Source organism: Chiloscyllium plagiosum, chromosome 2 (assembly GCF_004010195.1).
Source record: "Chiloscyllium plagiosum isolate BGI_BamShark_2017 chromosome 2, ASM401019v2, whole genome shotgun sequence".
Taxonomy (NCBI): Eukaryota; Metazoa; Chordata; class Chondrichthyes; order Orectolobiformes; family Hemiscylliidae; genus Chiloscyllium; species Chiloscyllium plagiosum.
Genome location: NC_057711.1, coordinates 113,275,027 through 113,300,856, shown reverse-complemented (window position 1 = coordinate 113,300,856; position 25,830 = coordinate 113,275,027). Strand labels below are relative to the sequence as shown.

General features: G+C 41.3%; 1 protein-coding gene across 3 annotated transcripts in view; it reads left to right on the top strand.

Moving 5' to 3' along the window:
- The window catches only part of musk (muscle, skeletal, receptor tyrosine kinase), a 180,414-nt gene that overhangs the window by 40,698 nt on the left and 113,886 nt on the right, over positions 1-25,830 (top strand). For 2 of the 3 annotated variants that reach the window (XM_043716207.1, XM_043716198.1), the window contains exons 6-7: positions 11,593-11,717; positions 17,286-17,445. In XM_043716207.1, coding sequence (XP_043572142.1) covers positions 11,593-11,717; positions 17,286-17,445 — 285 coding nt within the window. Of the gene's footprint in view, positions 1-1,628; positions 1,659-11,592; positions 11,718-17,285; positions 17,446-25,830 lie in introns of all 3 variants that reach the window. The other variant, XM_043716187.1, reaches the window with a different exon arrangement.

Genomic DNA, 25,830 nt, shown 5'->3' with positions numbered 1-25,830 from the left:
TTCCAGTCTCCTCCTCCCCGGGTCCCACAGGTGCCCATAAAGATTCCTACGGCTGTACCACAGCCCTGACTAATATTGCCGCCAGGTCAGTTTCAATATAATTTAAAAATGGATGCCAAGTCCAATAAAATTGTTCCATTTTGTGGTGCACCATATTTGTGAGGAAATCTTGGGGGAGATGCTCCATCACTAGCTTACACCACCCCATAAGACCTGATGGTTTTTCTGATGTCCAATTTAGTAAAATGTTCTTCCTCGCACAATGGGTAAGGATATTACACAGTCTCTTCCCATGTTCCCCCAGAAAGGGCAAGTTTGTCAGCCCCAAAAGAAGAATTACTAGATCCATGTTAATTCCAGTCCCCAGAATGTCCTTTAACTACAACAAAATCTGAACTTTATTTGTGGTTTTAAATCCCTCCATGGACTGATCCCCCTCTATTTCGCACCACTCCTGCAGTTCCATTCTGGGTATTCTGAGTCCCTAGGTAAACGAGTTGGTGACTGTTAAATTTAGATCAGGTTCCTAATTACGCCACTGGTGCTCAATTTAAATATGTTAATGAAGGGCCCTGCCTTTTCGAGATGTCCCACAAACCACTCAAACTCATGTCCTGTTGTTAAAACAGCAACAAAAGCTGCTGATGGAAATGTGTCGCCTAATGTCTTAAGGTTTATCCCATTGATGGGTGTGAAAGGATGGGAAAATGTGGTTGGTGGTTAATATCTCTGCCATTATTAACATGCTGTCACTAACATTGCCGTGTGAAAATATTCATGTGTGATTTTTTAGCTTGACAAAGTGCTTGCTTGTTCTCCATCAACTCAAAGTGTCAGCATTGACTGCTTGACTACATGCTAACTGGCAAAGTTTATGGCAAGAGGGGACCACAATCAGCAACACAACACTTATCATGATCAAAAGCTTCCTAAGAACATAAGAAATAGGAGCAGGAGTAGGCCAATTGGCCCATCAAACCTGCTCCACCATTCAATAAGATCATGGCTGATCTTTTCGGGAACTCAGCTCCACTTAGCCACCTGCTCACCATGACCCTTATTTCCTTTATAGTGGAGAAACAGAGCTGAGTCCACAAGGCGATCCACCATGAATCTATTGAATGGCGGAGCAAGGTCCAGATGACCTATTCCTGATCCTATTTCTTATGTTCTTAGAACGCTAAGTGCTCTTCTACTCTGTCAAATTTAATTTAGACTGAGAACCATTACTGATTATGTGGGCTTCTGGACAGTATTAACTCCGCCAACATCACACACAAAAGGATTTTAACAACATGCTAGCAAGTCCCTGATGTCTCTGACCAAGATCATCAGATCCTCCCACATTGTATACCAATCCCAAATTCTTAATGAGCATTGAGTCTTGCAGGCATTAGCAAACTACAGTCCCATCTCCTTAGTCCAAGTGTATATTGTAGTTACAGATGAATATCTATTAAAATAGTAGATGACGGCGTGTGATCTAATGTTCCACTTACTGATTTGCACATTGTTCCTGTGGTTTGATTAACAATATTGATTCTGATGCCCGCTGTTGAATTTTTGTTTTTTGCCTTCCTGGAAGCTTTCGTCATTTTAACGTGCTTCTTGTTTCTTTATGGTGATAGAAGGAAATGAAACTCAGCAGGACATCAAAGGTATCCTCACCTCCTCCGCTACAAATGTGTCTTGTGGAACTGGAATGTCATGACGGGTATAGCCCTCTAAATGAATTAGGATCTGTTTTCTCGGGACAGACATTCAGAGAAATCCCTCTTTCTTGATCTAAATCAGAATCATCAAAAAATTGGATATTTCAAAATAAATGATAGAAGTGAAAACGGGTACCAGAGCAGAGAGAACCCTTCAGTCAGGGAAGTGGCAAGGAACAGTGAGATACCTGCCATTGACAGAATTATTGCATTTTACGTGCACTTGCCACCAGGTGAAAGCTGTCCACACGCACAGGATGAGGCCACTCAGCCACTTGAGCATGTTCCACCATTCAACTCATAGATGTTTACAGCACAAAATGTAGCCATTCAGCCCATCATGTCTGTACCAGTCAACAAAGGCTACACTAATCCCATTATCCAGCTCTTGGCCCATAGTCCTGGTGGCTGTGGCAATGCGAGTGAATCTAAATACTGCCTAAATGTTGCAAGAATTTCGGACTCACATGACCTTTCAGGCCATGAGCTCCTGGCTTTCATCATCTGGGTAAAAAATTATATATTTTGCCTTCCTCTTAGTCTTCCTCATCTTATCCTTAAATCTGTGTCTCCTGGTTATTGGCCCCTCCACCAATGAGGAAAAAAAAGTGCCTTCCTATCTTTGCTATTGATGTCCCTCATAAATTTATGCACCTCTTTCAGGCCTCCTCTCAACCTTTACAGCTCCAAGAAAAACAACTCCCGCCTATCCAATCTTTCTCAAAGCTCAGTCCCTCCAGCCCAGGCATCCTCAATGCAATTACTTCCTTCCTGTAATGTGGTAATCAGAACAGCACTCAGTACTCTGGCTGTGGCCGAACTAGAGTTTTGTGTCATTCCAGCATAACCTCCCTGTTCTTGTTTTCTAAGCCTCGGCTGATAAAGGAAAGCATCCTTTATGCCTTCCTAATCATTTAAACAAAAGACCTGTGTTATTAATTTGATTTCTCCACAACTTGCCTGCACACAGTCAATCTCAACTTGAAATGTTTTGGCTGCAATAGGTTTTTTTTGAGGAAGTGGTGGAGTGGTGCAGGGGGCATGGGGGTTGAAATAGTTCCAGATTTCCATGACCCTTTGGGTGAGGAAACACAGCCTGTTAATAGCATAGCTCTAACTTAAGCTCTGCTCCCTTGACCTGGTCTTTTTCCATGGGAGAAAGTAGTTTCTTTCTGTCTACCCAATCAAATTCTTTAAACATCTTAATCACTTCAATTAGATTACTTCCTATAGGCAAGGGCATACAAACCCAATCTAGGGGCTCTTGTGGTGCGGCACGGTGACACAGTGGTTAGCACTGCTGCCTCACAGCGCCAGAGACCCGGGTTCAATTCCCGTCTCAGGCGACTGACTATGTGGAGTTTGCACATTCTCCCCGTGTCTGCGTGGGTTTCCTCCGGGTGCTCCGGTTTCCTCCCACAGTCCAAAAATGTGCAGGTCAGGTGAATTGGCCATGCTAAATTGCCCATAGTGTTAGGTGCAGGGGTAAATGTAGGGGAATGGGTTTGGGTGGGTTGCGCTTCGGCGGGTCGGTGTGGACTTGTTGGGCCGAAGGGCCTGTTTCCACACTGTAAGTAATCTAATCTAATTAGATTAGTAATCTAATCCCTACCTCCACAAGTATGTCATAATATGCCTGAACAGCTTTATTAAATTATCTACAAACCTAGTCCTTACAACTTGTGCTCATAATTGAACAATTACATCCCCAGTATATCATTCTGCATTCACTACATCCCATTCAAGGTCAATATCACTTACCTGAGACACAGTCCCTAGAACCAGAGGTACTCCAGATATAATGCAATTGCTATGGGTTATGACTCACGATGGTTACAAACAGGTCACTAGAATTTCAGGCATCAAAACAAATTTCAACAGGAAAGCAATATATATTCGTCTAAGATTAATTAAGGGAAAGGTTTTACTAGTAAATGCTGACACTTGCTTCAAAACCCATCTAATACATATAGAACATATATGAGTGTCTAATCAAGGCACTTGTTTATCAGAGCTCATTCAGCCTCAGTAACATCTTGGAAAGTGCTTTCCAATTAGTCCTACGCTTCTTCGCTTCCTCACAGCCATTCCACTTTTGGAAGTTATTATTGAACCTGCTTCCACTAACTCTCCAAGCAGCTCATTCTAGATCACAACATCTCACTGTGCAAACAAAAGTGCCCCTGTCAATCCTCTGGCTCTTTTGCCAATTAACTTAAATCTCTGCTCTCCAGTTCCGAACCTCAGCCTTTTACCAGTGAAAACAGTTTCTCTTTGAGGGTTTGATTGAGGAAATAAATTTGAACATCTCTATTAAATGCCCCCTTATCCATCTTTGCTCTAATGAGATAATTTATTACTGATTCCAAAGACCTGTTTATTATTCAAGGTTTTCAACATCGGAGGTAGCTAAATTTGGCTTCTAGTTAACAGCTCACCTGAGTTGTTTCTGCCATTTCTGAAGAATCAATACAAAATATTTCCTTAAAAGTATGTGAATGGTAAAGGTTCTAAATTCTAGCCATGTAATGAGTGTGTTTATTTTCCCAGAGGGTGTGCACATTCTGTCCCTACGCTCTAACTATCAGTGTCTCACTTTGGGTCACTCACATGAGGTTAATTAGACATCAGTGGCTTGGAAGAGGATCTACCAGATACATAATTACACACAGAATGTGACCAACTGAAATTATACTCTTGGTATAGCACAAAATACATGACGTGTTTCACTGCCCAGGCTATAGCTTTGTAGAAACAATGGACTTAAGGGATATTGAAAATTATTATGATTTTGTTAATTTAATAGTAGGTTGAGATATTTAGCAGAAAAAAATAGTTGCTCGTTTTATCTTTTCAAGGAATAGAAAGTGTCAGTCACATCCTGGGGTCTTGGACATGGACCTTCTTACTCAGAAGCCAGGACACCACCAACTGATATGTTCATAATCTGGCAGAAAAGGTTGAGTTTTAACTTGTAATTTCCTCCAACATATGCCAGGTGGTAAGAGTGGAAGGTAGAGGTTCCATATGATGGATAGAGAAACAGAGCTCCTATCCATAGCTCTAGGCCTCAGCATGCAGGTTAAAGTGCATGTTCCACAGGAAACATGGTTAGGAGAAGGGAGATGTTGGTTTGCTGGATGGTTAGTCTGGATCAGATTGGTGCCAATAGCACATGATTCCATCCCTGTCCCATTTGGGATGGCTTTGGGATCTGCTTCCTTACCCTACCATCGGGATAGACCTGTACTCAGGCAGGGAAGTGAAGATGAAACTAACCATGAATTTTTTTCACCTCCCTGGATCAGTCCATGGAGGATTTTCTTAACTTGCCAGAAATTAAAATCCTCAAGTGGTGCATTAGTGGCCATCTAAGGATAGTGTCACTCCCTCTATCTCCAGCTTACCTGGCGGGTGGGAAAGGTGACTAGTTTCCCAAATGGGAAACCATGGTGACCCCCCTGTTAAGTTGAGGGGGGAGCCTCCAATTCCCCAATGGGGGGGAGAATGGAAGCATAGATAGGGGATTATGGGTTGTCCCCGAAAGCCATACCTTTGCCCTGACCTCTGCCCATCTCTCCCAATCCCCATCTTGTGAAGCGAAGAATAAAAGATACTTATTTTCTTGTCCTTGGATTCCCCTAGGAGTTGGCCTCAATCCACAGACTTTAAAATGTACCTGCCATGCACCAAAAAGTACTTGCTTCTGATTGGATGGCAGTTTTAGGCAATCCAGGTCATTGGTGTCAAGACCTGCTCTACGGCCCAGTACTCACCCATGCTGTCTGTCAGGTCTTAATGAGATGATTCATGGAGTTGGCATGCTCATCATCACTGAACACACTCAGCCTCACACTTCGAAAAGAATGGGAAAATTCCACACACACTGTGTAATTCTGACAGTAGTTACATCAGCAAGAATTTAGAGAAGGGAGAAACAGCAGAAGAGACAACACCTTCAATTTACATAGGAAAAGAATGCCCTAAGGCACTGCAGAAAGATAGAATCATACAACTCTTACTGTGTGGAAGCACATTTCAGCCCATTGAGTCCACACCAATCCTGCAAAAAGCATCCCACCCTATCCCTGTATTTCCCATAGCCAATCCACTTAACCTGCACATCTTTGGACAGCAAAACAAAACCAGAGCACCTGGAGGAAACTTACACAGACACAGGGAGAATGTGCAAAATGCACACAGACAGTCGCCTGAGGGTGGAATTGAACCTGTGGCCCCAATGCAGTGAAGCAGCAGTACGAGCGACTGAGCCACTGTGCTGCACTGAAAGGGAAACCCATCCTGTGCTCAGGAGATTTTAGGAAGGCTGACTGCAAGCTGAGTCAAAAAGCTGGGCCTTGGAGGAAGGGATGGGGACTATTTGTTTGAATTTGCACAGAATAACCAATATCTGAAGGTTGTGCCACAATGCCAAGCAGTCAATCTGTGTATCTGTGACAATCTGCTCAGGTGATGATGTAACCTTCCTGGTTGTGGTATTGTCTGGATTCAGTTTGCCAGTAATTCTTGTTTAATGTATTCCTGGAGGTTTCTTCAGGACTGTTCAGCCTTCATTCTCCATTCATTGGTTGCCTGACACATCCAATATTATATTAGCTTGCTTCCCTGCAGCCCATTGGACAACAAACAGCCTCTTGAGTACCTGATTGGATGATACTTGACTGCAGTTGGTCATCTGGTCATCTCCAACGTTTTTATGATTAGTCAATTGAAGTGTTCATAGAAAGTTAAAAGCGCATGTTTTTTTAAAATTCATGCCTCATAACAGTATCTTGGAGAGCAATTTTGAATTGGTGGAGAATCCAGATCAACTCCAAAGAGTTGCAAACCCTAGCCCATGACCTGTACTTAATATGACATGTTGAATCGACCAGTACCAGGCAATATTGATATCATCGAAACTAAGTTCAAAGTTAACCTGTCATCTCGTGGTATAAGGATTAAAATTGAGACACCAGTGTCATGAACCCATCCATTTACAAGCTGGGCTAGCATTAATCTATTCCTTTTTTCCTCTGGGAAATAAGTGAATCCTCTTTTGGTCCTAAGATCGGACAAAAATGTGGCTTGCAAGTATTTTGGATCAGTCTTCATTCTTGATGGTGAAGTGTAACCGATCATATTAAATATTGTTGATAATAATACAATTGTTAACATTGTGATAGTAGAGGATAAATCATTTGGAAAGAATTAGGAACCTTGAATAATTGGACCTGGATAATGTCCACTCAGAACTTCTTTTGCAAACCTACAATCAAATATAAGAAACCCTGCATCCATGTTCAGTTATTGGACTCCATCAATCAAACATAAGAAAAAGGAAAGGAGAAAATAGCATATCATATCAGGTTTCAGTGTTCTAAATTCTGTTCTAGGCTGGTCGCAGGTTGGTGATTAATTGTTAATTCCAGTTAATTGTGCAGTTCCACTCTCTGCATTTACAGAGAGGTATAGACCCCAGAAGGATTCAGCTCTCGTTCTAAATTGGCTCGACTCAGTTGAGGACATTTGTAGTACCCGGAAACTGATCTCAATGCCCCAAAAACTAGGGATAGGACAAAATTGGGCAGGATTTGTTCTTGTAGTCACTGACATCAGGCAGGATCTGGCTCAAGTTGTGATGCTCCCATTCATTGTTTTAAGAGCTTCCAGCAGTTTCTAGCTTCATACAAGAACTATTTAAATAAAGTACCACAAACAGTTGGAAATGCATACCAGCCTGAGTCAGTGCTTTCAGGAAATGGGAGGAGAAAATTGAATAGAAGTCAACTTGCTAAAACTTCAGCCATGAAATTATAGGGGATGATGAGCAATTTTTGTTTTATAATTCCCTCATGCTATAACACAGTTATGACAAAATTGGCAGAATCTGAGACTCACAGCAGAGGCCAGGGAAATTAAAGGAAAGTCCCTTTGTATCGAGTGGAAAGAGTAGAACGGAAGATAAATAATGAAAAATGAGAGCGTGTTTGAGGGCTTGTTTGGAACATTGGACAGGTCAATGGGAGCAAATGGCTGGTTCCAGGAAGCAGATTAACTCAGCCTCACTCAGAAGGGAGGAGGAAGAAGAAAAGAGGGAGGGAACGGAAAACAAAACAAATCTCAACTTTGTCATTTATTTCAATGGCAGATGTGCAACAGTATCTTAGCACTTGGCCCTTGGGAAATTGTACAGTGAAGATCTTGCAGATTGTTGGGATTGTTGTTGCTGTTTCAAAGTAGAAAACAAAGATTGAACTTTAAAAGTCTGCAACTTCAGCAGAAACAATATCTGATTTTCAGTGGACTGTTTATGATCAAATTCAAACGGGTGCCAAAGGACAGTTGTTTATACCACTTTGATTTAGTCAATCCCATCTTACATCCACACCCATCAAAGCTGCTGATTCAAAGTTGGGTTCATCCTTTATGTTGTGTTGACCCTGGGCAATATGTGAAATCAAGAACTTTTAGCGTTGAAATATTTTTTCAGTTTACTGACAACCTCAAATCAATGGCAATTTCTTTAGTACTGGACTGTACCAAAGCTGGAAAGAGTACAAGAAAAAGTAGATAAATAAACAAGTAGTAGTTTGACAATGCTAAGCTTGGGATTTGATCCCATGACGATAATAAGAGACACAAAAGACAGAGTAGTCATGAGTGTGAAGGTAATTAGGGAAGATAATGAGGGGGGGGGGGGGGGATGGAGGTGGTTACGGTGGCTCAGTGGTTAGCACTGCTGCCTCACAGCACCAGGAACCAGGTTCAATTCCAGCCTCGGGTGACTGTCTGTGTGGAGTTTGCCCATTCTCCCCATGTATGCGTGGGTTTCCTCCAGGTGCTCCGGTTTCCTCTGACAGTCCAAAGACGTGTAGGTTAGGTGAATTGGCCATGCTAAATTGCCCACACTCTTCACAGATGCCTAGGTTGGGTGCATTGGTCAGGGTAACTCTTCAGAGGGCCAGTGTGGACTTGTTGGGCTGAAGGGCATGTTTCCACACTGTAGGGATTCTATGATTCGAAAAAGAATAAATGGACAAGGGTGTTGTCTAGACTTGAGAATTTTAATTTTGAGGAACAGTTGGACAGGTCAGGGTTATTTACTTTACAACAGAGGATGCTGACATCAGATTTGAAATGCATAAAATTCTGAGGGGTCTAAATAGAGTTGTTCAGAAGGAGATATTGCCTTTGGTTATGACCAAAGGAATAGATTTAGTATAATCGTTAGGAGGTTGAGGGGATTAAAGGAGAAATCCTTCCATGATGAATTTACTGCGTAAAAGGGTATAGTGGCAAACATCCTTCTGAATATACATTTGAAGTATCAAAATTTATAGCATTACAGTCCAAGAACTGGAAATTAGAGTCAGGATGGATGACTATGTACTGACTGGTCCTGACCTGATGGATGAATATGCTCCTTCTTTGCTGTAGGTTCCAAAGATTTCAATGAATGGTTTAAGAAACAACATAAAATCACTGGGACCTTAATTTCCAGGAGCAGGGAACTTCCTTATATAAATGTTGATTAAAAAGTAGAAAAACTGTTCCCTCTAGAGCATGGATCCAGATCAAGGACTTATAATCATTGACAAAAAAATCGAGAAAGAACATGGGGAGATTTCTTTCTAGTCATTTAGGGATGGTGGAAGTTAATTCTATAATTAATTGTAAAAGGTTGTTGGTCAGGGACTTGAGTGTGAAAGATTATAGCATTATCAACAAATAGTTGGGGTTTCAAAGAGCCAGCACAAACATGTTAGGCCAAATGGCCTCCTTCTGTGCTTTAAGCTTTTATTAGTCTATGACTAAATAAAGTATTTAGCAATTAAGACATATACTGATGTCCTCTCTTTGTGATCTCCAGCCCCACAACCCTCTGATGTCACTGTATGCCTCTTGAGCATCTCCAGTTGAAACACACCACTCACAGCGGCTGTGTCTTTAGCTGTCCGGAAGTTGCTCCATAAACCTTTCCATCGCTTGAACTCATTATCATTCTTTAAGACATTCTTTAAAACCCACCTCTTCAAACAAACTCTTGGCAATCTGCTCTAATATATTATTATGTGGTTCAGTATCATATCTTGCTTTATAATTTTCATGTGAAATGCCTTTGGATGCCTCATGTATAAAAGTTACCTATAAATATAAGTTGTTATTGTTGTGAAAAGTAATATATGAACAAGTTAAAATATGTGCACTTCAGCTTCAGGATAAGCTCATTCACTCTATCATTTTTGTGTAATCTGCAGAGTGTGCTGTCATGCTTGAGAAAAATACTCTTCCTGTACCATATTCAGTTTTCCCTTTCATCACTAGATTGGTAATTTATTGGAGGAAATTTCTGTTTACTGTTTGACCTGAAAGCAATTATCAGCCAATGCCATATTAGAGACAATATGGCATAGTAGACTTGTGTCTATTGGATTTGAAATTGTCCAAATTCATCCCAAAGGAATCTTTGAGCAAAAAGACAGGAAAGTCTTCATCCTATTAAGCTGGCAAGAATTGAACTCAGAGGGAGGGGATGTCGAGCTCATTGTGCAACTAAATATCTCCCCAGTCAAACCTCCGTCCACATTTTCAGTATAGCATTTTACATATAATGTCTATTGACAAATTATGTGACTTCGCATTAAGACTATCTGTTGTACTTAATATACCATGCAGTGTTAGAGAGCTACTTGTCCCCTGACAGCCCAGATTCCCTTTAATTGAGGAATAGTGAATGTGCTTTGTACATTTTCCTATCTTATGAGCACGCCAGCATTAGATAATTGGGATTCTTACTCACAAGTATCCTTCAGGGAAGATTGGGTCACCATCAGATGTCAGATATCATGTGAGAGATCCACATTTTTTTATTAAACCAATTACATTGCAAATTGATGGCAAATATGTACGCATGAAGCTGTGAAGTGAAGAAAGATCCACCTATGCCAACTACTACCTTGGCAAGAAGCAGCAAGATGATGCCACTTCCCATGAATGAATCAAAGAAAACTATTCAATCCCTTCTAAGTGGTGACACACATGACTAAACTCACTATCAGATAGAAGAGAAAAAATGTTCCAAAGGGAATTGCAATCTCAGAATGCTGGTGTTAAGGGTTTGTTTACAGTATGTAGTCTCTCTTACTCATAGAGAATTGCCTGCCTTTCTATTAGGAACATTAATGAGCAATTAGATTAGGAACTGTGATAAGTATCTGAGCATCACTTTTGCTACTGTACCAATGCAGGCCTTTTAAATACAGCTGCATTTCCTCCAGCAAAATAATTAGCCACGGAGTGAAGGTTTGATATTACCATTCAGGTATTTGGTATAATCCTGTGACATCACCAAGCCCCTGTGTTTAAGAGTCAATGTTTCCATTAAATAGACACGGGTATGAATGTACAAACTAATAATATTCCCAAATGGTTATTGCCGTAAGCAATTCAGGTTTATGAAAGGATGAATGCTGTGGGTCAGGGAGGAGCACTTTCACCACCATATAAGAAGCTTTTGGATTCAATTCCCATTCCAGAGAATTGACCACAAAAGTCAAGGCTGACATTTCCCAATTCAGTTTTCATGATCATGAAATTAGGAGAGACATGGTGGTACTGCCATGTTTGAGGAGCTCGCTGCGCACAAATTAGCTGCTGTGCTTCCCACATTACTACAATAGCCACCCTTCAAAAGTACTGCTAGAAATTCTGAAGATGTGAAAGGTGGTATTTAAATGCAAGTTCCTTTTTCTCAGAAAGCAAAAATCGCAATAAAAATGAAGAGCTCTCTAGGGTATTTAGGAGGTGACTGTCATTGCTTCAGTGATAGATTTTTAAGGTTGGTGGTATTCTCTATGTCTGTTTTGTTTCTTCCTAGTCCCTGCCAGAATTGTGAAGGCTCCTACATCGCAGAATGTCAGTTTTGGGTCTGAGGTGACTCTGCAATGCAAAGCCACAGGTGTCCCTATTCCCACAATCAAATGGTTAGAGAATGGAAAACCAGTGAGTATCATTCATATATCTTTCAGTTGGATGGTCATGAAACTGAGGGATAACATGGTGTGACGGTGTTGTTATTGGACTAGAGATCTTGAGGCCTCTCATTGCCTCAAGACTATACCTCCATTCTAAGAGATCACGGCCGATCTGTGACCTGACTAGATATGCTTTGAATTTTCCCATTCCCCTTGCTTCCTTTGGTTAAATAAATCTGTCAATCTCAGATTTTAAAGTAATAATACATCCAACATCAACTGACATTTGGGGAAGAATGTTTCAAATTTCTACAATCCCTTATTGCCTACCTTACACTTCATTGATTGTAAAGCAATTTGAGATGTCAAGTAATCATGATAAGTACCGTGTAAATGCATATTTGTTTTCTCATATGCTTGCAGAAACGTTCCTAATTGCACTCGTGGCTTTAGTCCCTTAGGGTGGAATCACTGGGCCTAGATGTGGGACAGGAACTTAAATAGGCTGGATCCTGCCACTATCACAGCTCTGCCCAAATTAAGATTCGGATTGGAAGGCCTAAGTTCCACCTTCCCCAGCAGTTGGGACCTCCTCGTCCCAGATCCCCGTGCCAATCGAATAGCCAATCAGCTGCCTGAAGGCTGCAAAAGCTGGAAGGTTATTTCACACCAAGACAGGTTGTGGGGTCCTTTCCTTCAATCTCTCCTGCTTATGGGAAGATACTTTCAGTCTGAGACCACTGGAAACATGTTCACTCTTTTATGTTATCAGTTCCCTTTAATATTTAAAAAAAAATCAAATCAATTCTTAAACTTCAAAATTCCATTGAATACAACAAGTAGTTGTAAACTCTCCATGCTATTTCATCCTTGCAATCCAGATACCATTTTGGGAAATCCATGATGCTGTTCTTCCAAGAGGCCACATTTAGCACAGTTAATCCAGACATTGTTATATGTAGTACATTGTAGAATTTAGGCACTCCCTTACCTTCCTCTGTTGCTTTTGTGTTGTTTATCCTTTCTGATTTCTCCTTTCTTCTCTTCTATCTCCTCCATCATTGTCTCCCATTAACATTTACTTTCATTTCTCTGTTTGCTTATTCTTTCTTTCCTTTCAAGTGGCAGGTGTTGGCTGTAAGGACATTATATAGGAAGGAGAAATGGCCACTCCATTCATTTTCTCAAATGTTAGTACTTCCAAACTCCTAGACCTTACTTATATCCTGTGACCTTGACTTTCACTAATTCTCCTACTGTGAAGTCTTGGGAGAGAAACTGTTTTATATTTAGCCAGAAACATTCAGAATTAGAACTGTGTGAGGTGTTGAATTTTAAACCTTTACTGTATCTTCTGACCAGACTCGCTGTGTTACACATATGGTTATAGTACCCTCCAATTGATAAAATGCACAATGATCTTTTCAATACTCTACTCACCAACCCTTCACATGCAACTCCTTTTCCTCCACACTTCTCCTTTGAACACAGAACATTACAACACAGTACAGGCCATTCGGCCCTAGGTGTTGCGCTGACTGTGAATAACTCCATATTCTCCTCTTCCCCTTTTTTGACCAATAATCAGTTACTCTTAACCTTTCATCTAATCCTTGGAGTCTCAATCACTTCAGTCCCAAGTATTGGTACTGAGAAGTTGTAACAGTTTTTGAAATTCCTTTTCCCCTCATCCGTTCAGGTCTGGTTCCTTCAAAAGGGATTTCCTTACCAACTTCTGCATTAGGAGCAGAAGTAGGCCATTTGACCCATTCATCTTGTTCTGCCACTCAATATGATTGCAGCTAATTCCACATGCCTATTTATCACCAATAGCTCTGATTCTCTAGTCTAATGAGAATCTATCGAACTCTGCCTTGAAGATATTCAGTGATCTTGATCTAAAAAAGACCTGATCGGGTGTATCCTAAAACGTTGTGGGAAGCTAGGGAAGTGATTGCTGGGCCCCTTGCTGAGATATTTGGATCATTGATAGTGACAGGTGAAGTGCTGGAAGGCTAGAAGTTGGCTACCATGGTGCCACTATTTAAGAAACATGGCAAGGAAAAGCCAGGGAACTAAAGACCAGTGAGCCTGACTTCAGTGGTGGGCAAGTTGTTGGAGGGAATCCTGAGAGACAGAATTTACATATATTTTGAAAGGCAAGGATTGATTAGGGATAGTCAACATGGCTTTGTGAGTGGGAAATCATGTCTCACTAATTTGATTGAGTTTATTGAAGAGGTAACAAGGAGGATTGATGAGGGCAGAGTGGTGGACATTATCTATATGGCCTTTAATAAGGCATTTGACAAGGTTCCTCATGGTGGACTGGTTAGCAAGGCTAGATCACATGGAATACAGGGAGAACTAGACATTTGGATACAGATCAGGCTCGAAGGTAGAAGACTGAGAGTGATGGTGGAGGGTTGCTTTGCAGAATAGAGGCCTGTGACCAGTGGAGTTCCACAAGGATCGGTGCTGGGTCCACTGCTTTTCATCATTTATATAAATGATTTGGAGGTGAACATAGGAGGTATATTTAGTAAGTTTGCAGATGACACCAAAATTGAAGATGTAGCGGACAGTGAAGAAGGTTACCTCAGAGTACAATTGGATCTTGATCAGATGGGCCAATGGGCCTATGAGTGGCAGATGGAGTTTAATTTAGGTAAATGAAGGTGCTGCATTTTGGGAAGGCAAATCAGGGCAGGACTTATACACTTAATGGTAAGGTTCTGGGGAGTGCGGTTGCACAAAGAGACCTTGGAGTGCATGTTCATAGTTCCTTGAAAGTGGAGTCACAGGTAGATAGGATAGTGAAGAAAGCGTTTAGCATACTTGCCTTTATCGGTCAGTGCATTAAGTGTAGGAGTTGGGAGGTCATGTTGTGGCTGAACAGAACATTAGTTAGGCCACTTTTGGAATATTGAGTACAATTCTGGTCTCCCGCCTCTCAGAAAGATGTTGTGAAATTTGAAAGGGTTCAGAAAAGATTTACAAGGAGATTGAGCTATAGGGAGAGGCTGAATAGACAAGGGGCTTCTTTCTCTGGAGCATTGGAGGCTGAGGGGTGACCTTATGGAGGTTTATAAAATCATGAGGGGCATGGATAGGATAAATAAACAAGGTCTTTTCCCTGGGTTGGGGGAGTTCAGAACCAGAGAACATAGTTTTAGGGTGAGAGGGGAAAGATTTAAAAGGGACCTAAGGAGCAACTTTTTCACGCAAAGGGTGGTGTGTGCATGAAATGAGCTGCCAATAGGAGTGGTGGAGACTGGTACAATTACAACAATTAAAAGGCATCTGGATAGGTATATAAATAGAAAGGGTTAGAGAGATATGGGCAAAGTGTTGGCAAATGGGACTAGATTAATTTCGAATACTGTACATCTCTATAGATTCTACAAATTGGTCAATGGGCTGAAAAATGGCAATTGGACTTCAATCTGGTTAAATGTGAGGTATTGCAGTTTGGAATAAGAAATAAGGGTAGGGCTTATACAATTAATGCTAGATCCATAGATAGTGTTGTAGAAGGGTGCTGCTACATAATTATTTGAAGTTTGTGTCACATATAGACAGGGTGGTTAAAAAGATGTTTGACACACTTGCCTTCGTTGCTTAGTCGTTTGAGTATAAGAGTTAGGAAGTCATGTTGAGGCTGTACAGGGCATTGGTGAGGCCTCTTCTGGAATACTGTGTCCAGTTCTAGTCACCCAGTTATAGGAAAGGTAGTATTAAGTTGGAGAGGATTCAGAAGAGATTTACCAGGATGATGCTGGGCATGGAAGATTTGAATTATAAAGAAAGGCTGAATAGGCTGGGAGTTTTTTCACTGGAATGTTGGAGGTTGAGAAGTGACCTGATAGAAGTTTATTAAATAATGAGAGGTATAGATAAAGTAAGTTGTACATGCATTTTCTCTAGTATGGGGGATTTGAAGACGAGGAGGCATATTTTCAAGATGAGAGGAAAGAGATTTTAAAAAGATATGAGAGGCAAATTTTTTGGGAAAGTGGTGAATGTGGGTGCAATTAACAGCAATTAACATGTGTAATGAACTTTCTGGGAAAGTGGTGAATGTGGGTGCAATTAACAGCATTTAAAAGACATTTGGATAGATACATCAATAGGAAGGGTTTGGAGGGATATGGTCCAAGACAAGGCAGGTGGGACTAGTTTAGTTTGGGATTATGTTCAGCATTGACTGGTTGGACCGAAGGGTCTATTTCCATGCCGTATGACTCTGTGACTTTATTCCCTATATTTGCGCTTGCCCACAAGTGTAAATATCCTTTCAGAGTCCACCTTGTCAAGACCATTCAAAATCTTAAAAACTTCAATTAAATCACTCCTTGCTCTTCTAAATTCTAGTGTACACAAGCCCAGCCTATGCAACCCATTCTCATATGATATCGATTCTGGCTAAATATCAATCTAGTGAACCTTCTGTGACTTATGCATTGGAACAACAATATCCCTCTGCACCTCACAATTCTGCAGTCATTCTCCATTTAAGGAATACTCTACATGTATTCTTCTTGCCAAAATGAACAACTTTGCATTTTCAAATATAATATACTATCTGCCAGATTATTGAGCACTTGCTTAACCTATCTACAGTAGACCACTCCTTGTTACGTCTTCTTCACACCGAATGTTTCTACCTATCTTTGTATCATTTGCATATTTAGTCAACAGAACTTCAATCATAATTCATCTAAGTCACTGCTATAAATTGCAATGAGGGCCCAGCACAGACAAGTCAATTTGCTTTCTTCAATTCAGTGAAGCTTGTTTAAGAATTAAAAATCCAAGAATGAAGAAGACTAAAAGAGACAATTGCCAAATGATTTCTAGTTCAGTCTTTCTCACTCATTCTCTCTTCAGCAATCTGTGGTGTTAGTAATTAAACTCCCCTAAGTTAAGCGATCAATGTTCCCCTCGTAGCTGTGTTGGAGACTTACACCCATCATTTAAACTTTCTCTAAAATACAAAATTAAAAACAATGCTACAATAAGAAATTAGAACTATGCCATTTTCTCATGTAGTCACAGACATTGTCTTAAAAAAACACTTTATCTATATTTTACCTCAGTTCACTTTTTGTGATACAGATCTGTTGCTTTCTTCAACAAATGGCCCCATCAATAAGAATCATAGAATCCCTGCAATGTGGAGGCAGGCCATTCAGCCCATTGTGTCCACACCAACCCTCCAAAGAGCATCCCACCCAGACCCAACCCCCCCCAAACTATGCCTGTAACCCTGCATTTCCTGTGGCTAACCCACCTAGCCTACAAATCCTGGACTTTATGGGTAATTTAGGAGGGCCAATCCACGTAGTCTGGATATTTTTGGACTGTGGGAGGAAACCAGAGCACCTGGAGGAAACCCACACAGACACGGGGGAGCATGTGCAAACTCCACACAGCCAGTTACCCAAGGCTGGAATCAAACCTAGACTCCTGGCACTGTGAGGCAGCAGTGCTAACCACTGATATGTTTCAAGTAGTTTACACAAAGTTTTTGAACCCAGAGTGTTTTGGCAAAATGTGTGGCATCAACCCATGGTTTCCTTGGTGTTTTCTCCAGGTTTCCATGGTCTTGATTGAGAACCGCATTAAGGGGGAAGTGATGGAGTCGAGGTTGCGAGTGCATGTTACCAGGCCTTCACTGTTCACTTGCTGGACAACAAACAAACACAACGAAGGGAGTACAACGGCGAAAGCCACTGCTACACTCGGCATCACAGGTAAGTTAGGTACGTTACTAAGTTAGGAATTGCTGTCTTCCTGTTCTTCCTAACAATTTTCTTAATGCGAAATATTATGAGCATGTGCATCTTCAAAATAGGAGCAGAACTAAAATGGTGGACTGAGAGCAGCATGGATCTTGCAGCTGCTCCTGAGAGATTCAGGCTTATTTCTAGATTTACTTCTAGACTTTTTACAGTTATTACATTTCAGTCATATAAGATTTTTATTTTGATTCATTTTAGTTCTTTCATGAATAAGAAATGTTTGGAGGGATATGGATCAAGTGCAGGCAGCTGGGACTAGTTTAGTTTGGGATTATGGCTGGTTGGACCAAAGGGTCTATTTCCACGCTGTATGCCTCTTTTCCCCTATTACTAGCCCATTTAGTCGCTCAGGCCTGCTCTGCCATTCATTAATATCATGCTGATTTCTTTGTATTTCAAATTCCACATTTACATCCACCTTTACGAACTCTTGATTCCCCAGCCGAACAAAAATCTATCCACCTCTGTCCTAAAAATATTCAATAACCCACTTCAATCGCCCTCTGAAATGAAGTCACACAACCTTCTGAGAGAAAATAAATTCCCATTATCTCTGTTACAAAAGGTACTAATATTTCAAGTTGACCTTGTCAAAATAATTCAGGATCTTAAACACTTCAATAAAGCCACACTTACTCTTCTAAAGCCCAGTGAAATCAAGCCTGGCCCGTCCAACTTATACACAGCAGACAATCCACTCATTCCACATAGTATAGAATCCCTATAGCGTGGATTCAGACCCTTCAGCTCAGCAATTCCACATTGACCCTTCAAACAGTAACCCATCCAGACTCATTCCTCTATCCTATGTTTACCCCCGACTAATGCACCTAACCTGCACATCTTTGGCCTTTGGGAGGAAACCCACACAGACACAGGGAGAACATGCAAACCCCACACAGACAGTCACCCGAGGCTGGCATTAGACCCAGGTCCCTGGTGCTGTGAAGCAGCAGTGCTAACCACTGAGTTACCGTACCATCCCTGTTCTGAACCATCTCCAATGCGTTTACAACCTTTCTTAAATGAGACTAAAATTACATGCAGTATTTGAGTTATGGTCTTAACAACACCCTAAATAAATAAAACAATATTTTTACTTTGATGTTCGATTTTTCTTGTACTAAAGGATAGCATTCCATTGGTTCTCTTGATTAAATGCATACTAACCTCTTGTGTCCCAAGCACTAGAACACCTAAATCCCTCTGCATCTCAGAATTCTTCAATCATTCTTCGTTTAAGTAATACTCTGTTTTTATTATCTTCCTGCCAAAGTGAATAACTTCACATATTTCCCACATTAAACTCCATTGGCCAGAGTTTTGCTCACTCATTCAATCTATCTGTATCTGCTTTCAGCTTCCTTATGTCTTCTTCACAACACACATTCCTACCTATATCGGTGTCATCTGTGAGTTTAGCTACAATGTATTTGCTTCCCTCACTAAATTCATTGATGTAAACTGGAAAACTTGAGACACAGACCCAGATCTATGTGGGACTCTAGTTATCACTCCCTGCCAACCAGACAATGGCCCATTTATCAATACTGTCTGTTTTTTTGCCTGCCAGCTGGCCAATTCACTATCCTTGCTAATATATTACCCCCTTAACCTTGAGCTTTTATTTTCTTTAACCTATGTCTTTTGAACTAAAACCTTCCAGAAATACCATCATACAATGTCTATAGGTTCACCTTTATCTATGGACCAATTTCATAGAAAACACAGATCAGGTTTCTGTACTGAATAAGAATTACTATTTATTACAAGTAATTAGACTTTCGTAACAGCTAAGCAGTTATAAACCATCATTATTGACACTAATAATTATAACTTCAATCCCCTGATAACTGCCCCTTACACACAGACCAACAAACAAGGAAAGTGGGTTATAGTTGGAGAGGTAAAACAGGAAAAACAGCTCAGAAGTCTTTGTTCCCAGATTTTGTTGTTGAGATGGTCTTGATGACTCTTCAGCTGACCAATATGTTACTTCAGTTGTCTTTCTGTGGCTGCTTCTACTGGTTGGAGAGACACAAAAGGTGACTGGTTCCCTGATAAAAATTCTCTGACTTATCAGTTCAGTCACAGCATATAACAATTGTTGCACGAAGATAAACTGATTTCTCCAGATTTACAGTGAGTTTTGACAACGGAGAACAGAAAGACTGCTCCTCAGTCCGGAACAACTGTATACTCCTTTGTTTTCATAATATGTTCCCAACTCCAAGCTGTTCAGTTAACTGAGAACCAATCACACAGTTGATAGCAGGCAAAAGGTCAATGATAACTGGTCACCAATCCATAGACCAATCAACATCTTGTTGCCAACAAAAACTGTGTCAGTACATCCCCTCAGCTTCAAATCATTTGCAACTTATGCTGCACTTAATGCTTGCTCAAACAATTGTCTATGGCACTTGTCATGGGTGCCAGGTGATCGGCCCCAAAACTGCAGTCACCCTTTCAAACACTGGGATTCTCAATCAGTAAAGAAATAAAAATAAGTTATGATTCAGGGGCATATTTGTAGTTTGGGTTATGATTCAGGGAGACTACTTTAATTTGGAACAGACATTGCTATCATTTTGATCATGAGTCGGAGACACTTTTTGTGGTAATGTGGGTCAGAGACACCATTTGCTGTAGTTTTGGTTATGATTCAGAGATGCTGTTTGCTGTAGTTTGGGTCATGAATCAGTGATGTTGTTTACTGCAGTTTGTTGTATATATCATATGCGCTGTTTACTCTACAGTGGGTTAAAATTCAGATCCACTGTTGCTGTTTGGGTCATGAGTCAGTGATGCTGTTTTGCTGCAGTTTGAGTTAAGATTCAGAGATACTGGATGCTGTGTTTGGGTCAACAATAAAGAACCACCGCAGTAGTCGATGTCGTGAATCAGAGACTTTGTTCCATCCCTAGCTCCGTTGGTTGGTTAATGCATCTTTTCACTCTGAAAATAACAAACATTTTCTATCTCTGATAGCTGAGAAGGTGAACTGAAGTCTAACAGCTGGTAACGATTATCTGGGAGTTGAGAATGGCCATTGTCAATGCTTTTTCCATTTTGTTAGCAGCTTCATTAAACCTGACCTTCTTTCTGGCACTACTTCATGCTACATCATCATCTTTTCATGAAGACAGCCTAAGGATGAGTGCTTATAATGGAGAATTTACACCAATACAGAGTACTTTCCTGAGTATTTTCATCCATACTGGCCTAGTCTGAGCCTGAGAGTTGCATCTAAAGTACATATCTACATTATACAGTGTTTACAGCACAGATACTGTTCATACTCATTTTTATCTTCCACATGGGCGTCCACACTCATTTTCATCTGACCCTCGATTCCCCTGCCAAACCAAAATAAGTATCCAGCTTTGTCTTTAAAAAATCTTCAACAACCCCATTTCAATTGCCTTCTGAGGTGGAGAATTCCTAAGTCATCCTATCACCATAGCCCTGCAACTCTTTCTTGTATGTTTATCCAGTTTCCTCTTAAATGCATCCGTGCTATTGACCCCGACCACTCCCCATCGTAACGACAACCTGATTTTATAAAAAGATTCTTTTCAATTCTCTACTGGAATTTTTAGTGACTGTCTTATATTGACAGGCCTTAGTTCGGCCTCTCCCAAAATGGAAACTCCTTTCCCATGTCTGCCCTATCTATTCCTTCCAGCGTCTTAAATAATTTATGCTGTATCACCCCCATCACCATCTTCTAATATTTCTGATGAATACAGGCTCTCTCATTTCTGATATCTTCCTTGTAAATCTTCAGTGACCAGAAAGGAAATCGGATGCTCTCAAGGATCTATATATTAGCTTAGTGTGTGGCTTTATGATGGATTGTCCCCTTTAACATCATCTTAAAATTGTCCCAAAATACTCATGATTGTTGACACAAAAATTAAGAAGTTGTGTCCGTCAGGAATTATTCAACAGGCTGGGATTCTTCTGTCTGGAACAGGAGTCATCAAACTACAGTTCATTAAAAAATGCAAGTGTGTCTCTACACCAATCAGCTGAACAGCAAAAATCACTATAAAGTAACAATATCTTTCCCTTTCTGTTTTTTGCATTCATTTTCTTGTTTATACAAACATAATTACACCCAGCTTCTGTTGTATTCACAAATGATTTGCATTTTTAGCCACCATATTACCTTCAATTTTAATTAAATTTGCTTTAAAAATGAAATATTTGATGCTAATTCCAATCAAACTTGAACAAATAGATAACAAAATAGATACTACTATTTTTTTAAGGAACTAAAATACATTCATATATATAAAACTACTCAGGGAAAGACAAATTTTAGTATTTAGTTGCTTGGTAGGAGGTAACATAAGAGACATGTTTATCAGGACGGACCGTGAGACCATATGATAAAGGATCAGAATTAGGCCATTAGCCCACTGGGTCTGCTCCACCATTTGATCATGGCTGATATGTTTCTCAATCCCATTCTCCTACCTTCCCCCCATAGCCTTTGATCCCCTTCCTCATCAAGAACCTATCTAACCCTCTGTTAAAGAAACTCAATGATTTGGCCTCCACAGTCTTCAGTGGCAATGAGTTCTGCAGATTCTGGAATGACTTCTGTCTGAAGAAATTCCTTCTCATCCCTGTTCTAAAGGATTCTCCCTTCACTCTGAGGCTGTGCTCTCGGGTCCTAGTCTCTCCCATGAGTGGAAACATTTTCTCCACTTCCACTCTAGCCAGGCTTCTCAGTATTCTGTAGGTTTCAATGAGATCCCCCTCATCCTTCGAAACTCCATCAAGTACAGACCAGGAGTTCTCAAATGTTGCTCATATGGTGAGCCCTTCATTCCCGGAATCATTCTTGTAAAACTCCTGTGGAATTCCTCCAATGCTAGCACATCCTTCCTTAGATATGGGGCCTAAAACTGCTCATAATATTCCAATTGCAATCTGACCAGAACCTTATACAGCCTCAGCAGTACATCCCTGCTCTCTATCCTTCTCAAAATAAATGCTACCATTGCATCTGCCTTCCTAACTACCAATTAAACCTGCATGTTACCCTGAATTAGGATTCCTAAGTCATTTTGTGCTTCAGATTTCTAAAGCCTTTCTCCATTTAGAGAATAGTCTATATCTCAATTCTTCCTAACAAAATGCAAGACTTCACTTTTTCCCACATTATATTCCATCAGCCACTTCTTTGCCCATTCTCCCAACCTGTCCAAGTCCTTCTGCAGCCTCCCCGCTTCCACAACATGACCTGCCCCTCCACGTATCTTTGTGTCATTCTGCAAACTTAGCAAAAATGCCCTCTGTTCCTCCATTTAGATCGTTGATGTATAACACAAATACTTGTGGTACCAACACTGACCCGTGCAGAACTCTACTAGTCACTGACTGCTCACCTGAAAAAGATCCTTTTATCCCCATTCTGGACATTTTGCCAGTCAGCCAATCTTGTAACCATGCCGAATGCCTTGCTTTTAACGCCATGAGCTCTTATTCTATTTAGCAGCCTCCTGTGCGGCACCTTGTCAAAGGACTTCTGTAAATCCAATTAGATTCTGTCCACTGGCTCTCCTTTGTCTAAATTGTTCGTTACCTCCTCAAAGAATTTTATCAAGTTTTTCAGGCATGACTTCCCCTTGACAAAGCCATGCTTACTTAGCCTATTTCACCATGCATTTTTCAGTACCCTGCAAGAACATCCTTAAAAATGAGCAAAGTCTGAAGTCAGGCTCACTTCTTAAACAGGGGTGTACATTAATTGTTTTCCAATCCTCTGGGATCCTCCCTGATGCTAGTGATTCCTGAAAGATCCACCACTGATGCTTCTACAACCTCCTCAGATATCTCCTTCACAAACCTGGAGTGTACTCCATCCAGCCTGAGTGATTTATCCACTTTCAGACGTTTGAGCTTCCCCAACACCTTCTCCTTAGTACACTCACCTCTGCCCCTGACTCTATGTTGAACTTCTATAATGCTACTGGTGTTTTCCAACTTGAAGACTGATGCAAAGTACCTATTCAGTTCCTCCACCATTTCTTTGCTCCCCATTATTATTTGTCCAGCCCCATTTTCCACCAATCCAATGTCCACTTTTGCCTCTCTCTTACCTTTTATATATTAAAAAAACACTCTTGCAATCTTCTGTTATATTACTAGCTAGCTTAACCTCATGCTTCATCTTCTTCCACATTATTGCTGTTTTAGTTGTCATCTGCTGATTTTTAAAGGGCTTCCCAATCCATGGCTTCCCACTGGTCTTCACCACTTTTTTCTTTTGCTTTTATGTTGTCCCTGACTTCCCTCATTAGCCATGATTGCCTCGTCCTTTCCTTAATATGTATCTTCTTCCTGGGGATGTGTTTCTGCCGTGCCTCCCATATTACCGCCATAAACTCTGGCTGTTGCTGCTCCACCATCTTCTCTGCGAAGCTGCCCTTCCAAACAACTCTGGCATACACAAGAATACCAAATTGCAAAGGGAGGAATTTTACAGGGGTCCAAGGAATGAAGGCTATGTCGAGACTTGTGGCAGAATCGGACAATGAGTACAGTGAGGCCGATCTCAACATCAGGAATATATCGCTTCAACTTTGATGCTTTTGTGGAGCTACGTGATGGGTTTCTCATGAGTTGCCAGTGAGGGACAGTTAAAGCTTGTTAAGCACTTTATTAATATTTAGCTTCCTATCTTACCAAACACGCCAAATAAACTAGACGTTGAGAAATCTTGAGAGAGATGTCAAGCTTACTGCTTGCTGGAGAGAAGCCCAGGGTTAGACACCAGGCACCAACATCTCAGGAACTGCTCGATAAGCACTGGCCACATATACCCCACATCCAAGACATTGGCATACAACATGGGCCAACCTGTAAAAATTCTCATGGCACGTCTCCAATCCACTTCCCATATGGACCATTAATAAGGTGCTTCTGCAATTCAATGTCGCACCTCAGGCTACAACAGCTACTAATGTTTTAATGCTGCAGCTAAGATACCATGTGCCCGTGGACGTATACCCAGCTCATAGACTGCATCAGACTGTATCTCAGAATTACCTGGATGCTCAAAGCATCCCTGTCTTGTATTGCCTTGCCTTGCCTGTTTGGACTTTACCTCTTCAGCAAGAGTTACCTGGTTCATATTAATCCTGACTTGCCTTGCTTTTTGTTACAGGGAAGTTAAAGGAGATAATTTTCATACAGGGATCCTGGCATTGTAAGGGAAGGTGGTCAGTGTCAGAATGCTCTCCACATATAAAGTGAGGTGCTGAAATTCAGGCAGCCTATCTTGATTCTTTCTGTCCTCTTGAGGCGGGCAGGGTGGAGAGGATGCAGCTGTCTTCCTCCTGAAATGAGAGAGAGGCAGGTATTATAGGAGATGGCTGTTATTCTTGGTGCAAGTGTCCCGAGCTAGTGAATGGGCAACACAGAGGGCATGCAGGGTCAATGGAGTGAAGGATCGGGGTGGATGAGGGTGAGTAAGGAAATGCAGACAACAGTGAGAGTGACAGCACAGGGGCTTTGGTGGGAAGTGGGTTCAGGACCAGAGAGAGAGTCAGCGTGAGGTAATGGAGAGAAGATAATGACACCTACCCTGGCAGACTGGAGAATAGCATTCACCTTCTTCCTACATCGCTCAGTAATCCTGAAGGAGGATGAAATTGCATTGACCCATATGACAACATTACATCATGCTGCATGATGTGGTACTGTGGGCTCCATTGGTAGTCCTGGGTGATGAGGGAGTCTGACAGCTGTACCACCAATCCCACAAGGCCTCCAGATTCCTGCCTCAAGTTGGAATGTCAGTTTCCCCTTATCTGGTATGTCCGGGGTATGTCAGGAACCATGCAGAGGAGACAAAGAGTGGAGCTCGAAAAGTACAGCAGGTCAAGCAATATCAGAGGAGAAAGAGATCAACGTTTCAAATCACAACATTGCATTAGGACTAAACAGCAGCTCTGGACAGACCGTGCTTATATGATGCGTTTTTTAAGAGTGCCAGTGTTTTGGGAATATCGATGACTGTATCGGCGCTGCCTCGTATTCCCATGAGGAGGTTGAACAGTCCATCCACTTTACCAACACCTTCCACCCCGACCTCAAATTCACCTGGACCGTCTCAGACTCCTCCCTCCCCTTCCTAGACCTTTCCATTTCTATCTTGGGCGACCGAATCAACACGGACATTTACTATAAACCGACCGACTCCCACAGCTACCTAGACTACACCTCCTCCCACCCTGCCCCCTGTAAAAACGCCATCCCATATTCCCAATTCCTTCGTCTCCGCCGCATCTGCTCCCAGGAGGACCAATTCCAATACCG